The 7,129-nt window shown below is 39.5% G+C and overlaps 1 protein-coding gene across 1 annotated transcript; it reads right to left on the bottom strand.

The window, feature by feature from the left end:
* Positions 1-1,608: 1,608 nt before the first annotated feature.
* On the bottom strand, positions 1,609-3,683 carry LOC139902631 (uncharacterized). The gene is made up of 3 exons (XM_071885238.1): positions 2,998-3,683; positions 2,131-2,812; positions 1,609-1,800 (listed from the first exon to the last, which is right to left on the bottom strand). The coding sequence occupies exons 1-3, from the start codon at positions 3,681-3,683 to the stop codon at positions 1,609-1,611; spliced, it is 1,560 nt and encodes a 519-aa protein (XP_071741339.1).
* Positions 3,684-7,129: the final 3,446 nt, after the last annotated feature.

The raw sequence follows: 7,129 nt of genomic DNA, 5'->3' as shown, positions 1-7,129 counted from the left end.
CAGTTTTTAACGGTTGCACAGTACTTCGTTTCGTTACTACACTTGGTACGGTGTAAGGTTTATTTAAGAATATGCTGCTGTGATTTAAATGTTAAGTATGGTTACCAAGTGCTCAACGACTTTTCATACACGAGGAGTGTATTATGTATAAACATGAAATCTTGTGGTCCATAGTTATAACGCTGCTAGCATCAAACCTATATATCTCACCAACTTTATGTTGATGTTTTAAAGCATGTTTATTCTCAGGTACGAATTAAGTCTTCCGCTGTGCATTTGCTCATATTAAGGACCTTACTTGGAGTCGATCATCGCAATGGAACTAGATGTTGAAGACTTCGTCCGGATGGATAAGGACGGGTCTTTACAGTTCATCTATCCAGCCCCTTCGGCACAACCCAAGTCTTGCGTTGATACCTAATACGATATCTCGATTTGTTACCTCACACTGGCCGTTTGCCTGGGGGTGTGCAACTGATGTGAACCATTGCTTTATATTTAGCTCTTAGCACCAATCATTGAATGGGTTACCTTCAAATTGTGTACCATTGTCACTTACTATTTCATTTGGTGTTCCAAACCGGCAGACTATGTTCTCCCATACAAAGTTGCGGATTTGTTTTCCCGAAATTGTTTTGAGTGGTTTGGCTTCTACCCACTTTGTAAAGTAATCAATGGCCACCACCAAAAAATTTAATCCTCCTAGTCCTGCGGGGAATGGTCCCACTATATCAATTGCCCATTTTAAGAATGGACATCGAGACGCGACTGGTATCATTGGATGTCGCGGAGCTTTGCTTACCGGTGCATGCAGCTGACATGACCGACATTTGCGTATTACCTCCGCGGCATCTCTGTACATTGACGGCCAATAACACCCAAGCCGCATTATCTTGGACGCAACTGTTTTGTGCCCTGAATGCAAAGCGCACATCCCTTCATGCATTTCCCGTATAATTAATCCTACTTGAGTTGGATTAAGACACCGCAGATGAGGTCACAAAAAAGATTTTCTATATAGGATGCCTTTTTCTAACAAATACATTGGTGCTTTCATTTTAATTTTCCTTGCCTATGTTGAATCTATTGGCAATGTTCCAGTGTTCAAAAATTCCACTATCGGTGTCATCCAACTTGGTTCATCTTCTTCGACTGCGGCAGATATTCCGTCTGTATAAATGGATTTAACTTTCACTTCCTCGACCCAAATTTCTTTTTTGAAATGGCTGAACGTTAAGGCAGCCAGCTTACTGAGCGCATCCGCCTTTTTATTCAACGTTCTTGAAACCTCTATTATCTGGAATATGTAGAAGACTACTGCAAGTTCTTGCACAAGTTTCAGATATTTTTCATTGACTCATCATGTGCTTCAAATATCCCATTGAATTGATTTGCAACTAACTGTGAATCAACATATACTGATAACTCATTTACCTCCAAGTATTTCGCTATTCGCATTCCAGATAATAATGCTTCATACTCAGCTTCATTATTTGTTACAGGGAAACTAAAACGTAGCGCAAAGGTATATTCCTCTCCTTCTGGATTTTTCAGGACGATTCCTGCCCCTGCGCCTTCTGGACCACAAGCCCCATCTGTGTGCATTTCTCACAGCTGTTCGAGCGGAGGTGGTATTTCTTTTGATTCATGCGAAATTTCAACATCTCCGGCTATTTCAGCCAGATAATCTGCTAGGACTTGCCCTTTTACCGCACTTCTTGGTGAGAAGCTTATCTCGTGCTCACCTAATTCAATAGCCCATTTGGCTATGCGACCAGAATTTTCTGGTTTGTATAGCACCTGCTCAACAATTATCAGCGAATATAAATTTGCTAGAATTTTTCAAGCAGTTTTAAGCTTTTGACAATATTTCGTTTTTTTCATACCTGCTTTATTGGTTGGTTCGTTAAGACCATTATTGGATGCGCTTAGAAATATCTCCTTAAGCGTCTGGTCGTATGCACAAGCGCATAAACCAGTTTTTCGATTACAGGGTAATTTAATTCACTTCCTGTTAAAGCTTTACTAACAAAATATACAGGCATTTGTACCTGTTCACACATCATAATACATATAATTTTAAATGTCTATTGAATAACAAATAACTATATTTTAGTTTATAGTGTGCACCTGCCCCCTGTTAGCTATCAAGACTGAACTTATCGCTTCTTTTGATGCCGCTAAGTAAAGTATTAACGTCTCTCCTGCAATCGGCGCAGTCATCGTCGGCAATTCCTTTAACAGCTTTGTCATTTCTGGAAACGCAACTTCTGCTTCCTCTGTCCACTTGAAATCCGTTTTCTTTAAGAAATTTTTCAACGTCCCGGAAAAGGGCAACGATTGCTCTGCGGATTGTGATAAGAATCTTGTTAACGCGATCAATTTACCCGTTAAACTTTGCACCTCTTTGTTATTTCTAGGTGATGGCATACTTTCGATGGCTTCTATTTTCTTTGGATTTGCGCGTATCCCACGCTCAGTGATTATATGACCAAGAAACTTTCCTTCTTCTTCTCCAAAACTACACTTCAACGGATTGAGCTTCATGTTTATCTTTCTTAACGACGCAAACATTTCTAATCTATCATCCAATAAACCTTGCTCTGTTATGCTTTTTATCACCAAATCGTCAACATACGCTTCTAAATTTCTGCCAATTTGACTTTTAAAAGCCTCGTCTATTACGCGTTGGGATGTTGCTCCAGCATTCTTTAAACCAAATGTCATCTTTGTATAACAATAAATACCTTGGCTGGTGTGAAAGGCAGTTTTATCCTCATCGTCTGCTGCCATCTGTATCTCTGATAGTATCCTTTGTACGCATCCAGAAAACATTTATACCAGAAGCCAGCTAGCAATTCAACTTTCCAGTCTATTTTTGATATAGGATAATTATCCTTGGGACAGGCTTTGTTAATGTCTGTGAAATCGACGCACATGCGCCAAGACCCATCAGGATTTTTCACCAGTACCGAGTTTGCTACTCACGTTTAGTACCGCACTTCTCGCAATATATTTGCTTTAACCAACTTGTCGACTTTTGCCTTCAACCATTCGCTTCTTTTCGGTGCCATACCGCGTTTCTTTTGGCACACTGGCGTCAAACTTGGGTTTGCATTAAGCTTATGCTCAGCTATTTCTCTTGGCACACCGGTCATGTCTGTTTCTTTCCATACAAAGACATCTGTGTTAGAAGCTAATATGTTGCGAAGTTTAAACTTTGTTTCATCAGACAGTCCTCCGCCGATTTTGATTTTTTGATCTGGATATCGCGGATTTGCGATGATCATGCAGCTTCGTAGCTGCTCCTCTTCACTTGTCTGTTTTTCAGCTTGTTCTACAGCTGCAACACTTGTGTCTTGTGTTTCTGACCTTATCGTCACGATTCCTAATGGAGTTGGTAATTTTATAAGACCATGCAACGTGGAAGGAATGGCCGCTAACTTTTGAAAAGTTGTGCGTCCTAAAAGCGCATTATATTTTGAGTAAGACCTTACTACAGCAAATTCTATTGTTGTACTTCTTACTAACTCCTTATTATCATCATCTACCAGCTCCAATTCCAACTCGATGATCCTAATTGGCCATGCGGACTCCCCAGAAAACCCTGATAATGCGGTGCTGGGCGCTATTAGTTTTGCCCGAACCGCTCCCGGCAGCAACCGAAAATAGTGTTCGTACATTATATCAACGCCGCAACCAGTGTCTATGTGTAATCATTTTATGATGTACCCATTACTTTTAACGCGCCCTTTATTTGTGATGGGCGCATCTAATGGTTCTTGTGCTATCGCCGGGAATAAGATGGGATTGTTTTCCCATTCCTCTGACAATTCTATTTTGCGTCACTGATTTGCTCGTCCACTGATGACCATGTTGATGGTTTTCTCTGTTTCCCTTCCATCATTCTTTCTTTGCCATGGATACTCTTTTTCTCCTTTTGGCTTCTCACTTGATGCTTTTCCACCCTTCTTCAAGTGTTGCAATCTTCCTCTTTTGAGTTTGGCAACTACCTTTTCGATTAGATGCCGACATTCGTTGGTTTCATGACCATAATGGTCATGGAAATCACAAAATTTGCTTTTGTCTCTATTCCTATATTTTGACAAAGGTATCGGGGGATCGAAGCTTTTGCATACTGCCTCCGTAGCCAATATTTCTTTTGGTGTTTTCGTGAGGTCTTTTATCAATGTAACATTATCAGCATGGTTATTTTTGAACCTTGGAATTCCTCCCCCTTGTTATTGTTAAACTTGTGATATTTATCACTATTATAATTACAGCCTCTGGATGGCCCATTACTACCATAGCGCTTTCCAGATTCTGACCCTCTTCCTTGCGCCCGATAATAATCGTCATCAATTCCATGCTTGAAGAGGTATTTCCACAATTTTTCTTTATGTCTTCTTGCGCACGCATATAATCATGCGTTTCTTTTATAGCCTCTGCAAAAGTATCTGGCAGTCTTCTGCGTAACCGCTGCCATAAAGATAGGTTTCTTTATGTGTCTATGCAATGTATAAAGCCGGACAACTTCTGAATTTCTGGGAGGTCTTGGATTTTGGCCACCTCCTTGGTGTACCTGTCTATGACTTCTCCCAAACTTTCTTTTAGTTTCTGCTTAATGTCATGGCATTCGACATGCGTTACGGGAGCGCAGATTGTGAAAATTTAATAGAAATCTTGAGCGCAAATCTGCAAAGCCTGTAACGCTTTGGGCTGGCAAGTTATTAAACCATTCCCTTGCTACTCCTTGCAGCACTATTGGTAGCATATGGCATGCTACTTTGTCACCCCAGCTGTGTGTTCTTGCAGTTCCTTCAAATTTTTGCAAAAAATCATCTGGATCTAACAACCCATCGTAACTTCCCAATGTTAAAGGTAACACAGGCGTTACTATAAAGGGATGATTTGCGATATCTAACACAAACTTTTCAGTTGTGGGAGCTAGCTCAAGACTTTGTTTAGCTTTTTGTCCTTGCATTACCGCGAACCAGTTGCTCATAAATTCTTGTACTCGTTCTGGTTCTTTGAAAGCCGGCGCCAAATGCGGTGGCGCGAGTTGCTGTAACTGAGATATAAAGCTGTTGGATTGAGTTGCTTGCAGTATTAGGAATTGGTTGCGAAGACGCATATGCCGTTGACCCTTGTTGCAGTGTCAGCGTAATATATGAACCATCTGGATTTATTAGACCCATATGTCTGATTCTTTCCTGAGCATTCTCCGTGGTAACCCTTTCTATAAGAGTTTCGGGTTCAACCGAAGTGATGATTGGTATGGTGCCCACACATGTAGTTTTAAATTTGAAACCCGGTGGAACGGTTTTAACTTTGATGTTAGGGTCGTTTTAGGGTGATCTCGAGAATTTCAGCACAATTTGAAACCAAAGTTTATGCACCGCCAAATGATACTCCATTTGGCGGCGCATATTAATGATATAAAAAAGCGTGTTTAATGAAGTGATATTAAATTTAAATTTATATGTGTTATACATAATTAAATTGCGAGTGAAATAATAGGCCTTAAAACAATATGTACCATGCTAAGTCATGCATACACAAAAGGAATAATATGAATGAAATTCAAAACGGTCAAAATCGAAAAAAGGCAAAATTGAAGGCTTTCGAGGTCTCATTTCGAAAAATATTTGGGACAAACTGCCTACGATAGTTTGCCAATGGCAAGATCCAGAAAAAATACACGATTTGAAAAAAAAAAATGGTGACATATCGGAGCTACGAGTCAAAAGATACGATAGATCAAACATTTTGGCCAAAGACACAGAACACCAACCACCACGAACCGTCGGTGGTGTTTGGTGCGTGGTGCGATTTTGCGAGGAAAGATGTCTGTTTCGGAATCTAGATGACCTAGAATGGCAAGCAAGTTCAGAGAGTCTTGCTCGTTCGGGAGTTTTAGGATGAGCTTGAGAATTTCAGCACAATCTGAAACTGAATGTTATCCACCGCTAAATGGTACTCCATCTGACGGCGCATACTAATGATTTGAAAAAAAAGTGTTTAATGAAGTGACAGTAGATTCAAATTTATACCCGTTATACATAATTACATTTTGAGTGAAATAATAGGCCTTAGAATGATATATACCATGCTAAGTCATGCATACACAAAACTTATAATACGATATAAATTGAAAACGTTCAAAGAGAACATTAAAAATGGGTAAAATGTCTTTTTTCGGCATCCTGATGACCTCGAATGTCAAGACACTATCCAGGAGTCTTGATGTTAGGGTCGTTTTAGGATGATCTCGAGAATTTCAGCACAATCTGAAACTGAAAGTTATGCGCCGCCAAATGGTACTCTATATGGCGGCGCATATTAATGATTTTAAAAAGCGTGTTTAATGAAGTGACACTAGATTCAAATTTATATGCGTTATACATAATTAAATTGCGAGTGAAATAATAGGCCTTAAAACAATATGTACCATGCTAATTCATGCATACACAAAAGGAATAATATGAATGAAATTCAAAACGGTCAAAATCGAAAAAAGGCAAAATTGAAGGCTTTCGAGGTCTCGTTTCGAAAAATATTTAGGACAAACTGCCTATGGCAGTTTACCAACAGATAGATCCGGATAAAATACGCGATTTGAAAAAAAACGGTGACTAAATCGGAGCTACGAGTCAAAAGATACGATAGATCGAACATTTTGCCCAAAGACACAGAACACCAAGCACCACGAACCGTCGGTGATGTTTGGTGCGTGGTGCGATTTTTCGAGGAAAGATGTCTTTTTCGGGATCTAGAAGACCTCGAATGGCAAGCAAGTTCAGAGAATCTTGCTCATTCGGCCGATTTAGGGTGATCTTGAGAATTTCACCACAATCTGAAACTGAAGGTTATCCGCCGTCAAATGGTACTTTATTTGACCGCGCATACTAATGATTTAAAAAAACGTGTTTAATGAAGTGACATTAGATTCAAAGTTATACCCGTTAAACATAATTACATTGCGAGTGAAATAATAGGCCTTAAAATCATATATACCATGCTAAGTCATGCATACACAAAACTAATAATACGATATAAATTGAAAACGTTTAAAGAGAACATTAAAAATGAGTAAAATATCTTTTTTCGGCATCCTGACGACCTCGAA

The sequence above is a fragment of the Rutidosis leptorrhynchoides genome, chromosome 3, assembly GCF_046630445.1.
Source record: "Rutidosis leptorrhynchoides isolate AG116_Rl617_1_P2 chromosome 3, CSIRO_AGI_Rlap_v1, whole genome shotgun sequence".
NCBI lineage: Eukaryota > Viridiplantae > Streptophyta > Magnoliopsida > Asterales > Asteraceae > Rutidosis > Rutidosis leptorrhynchoides.
This window is presented reverse-complemented; position numbering and strand designations above follow the sequence as displayed.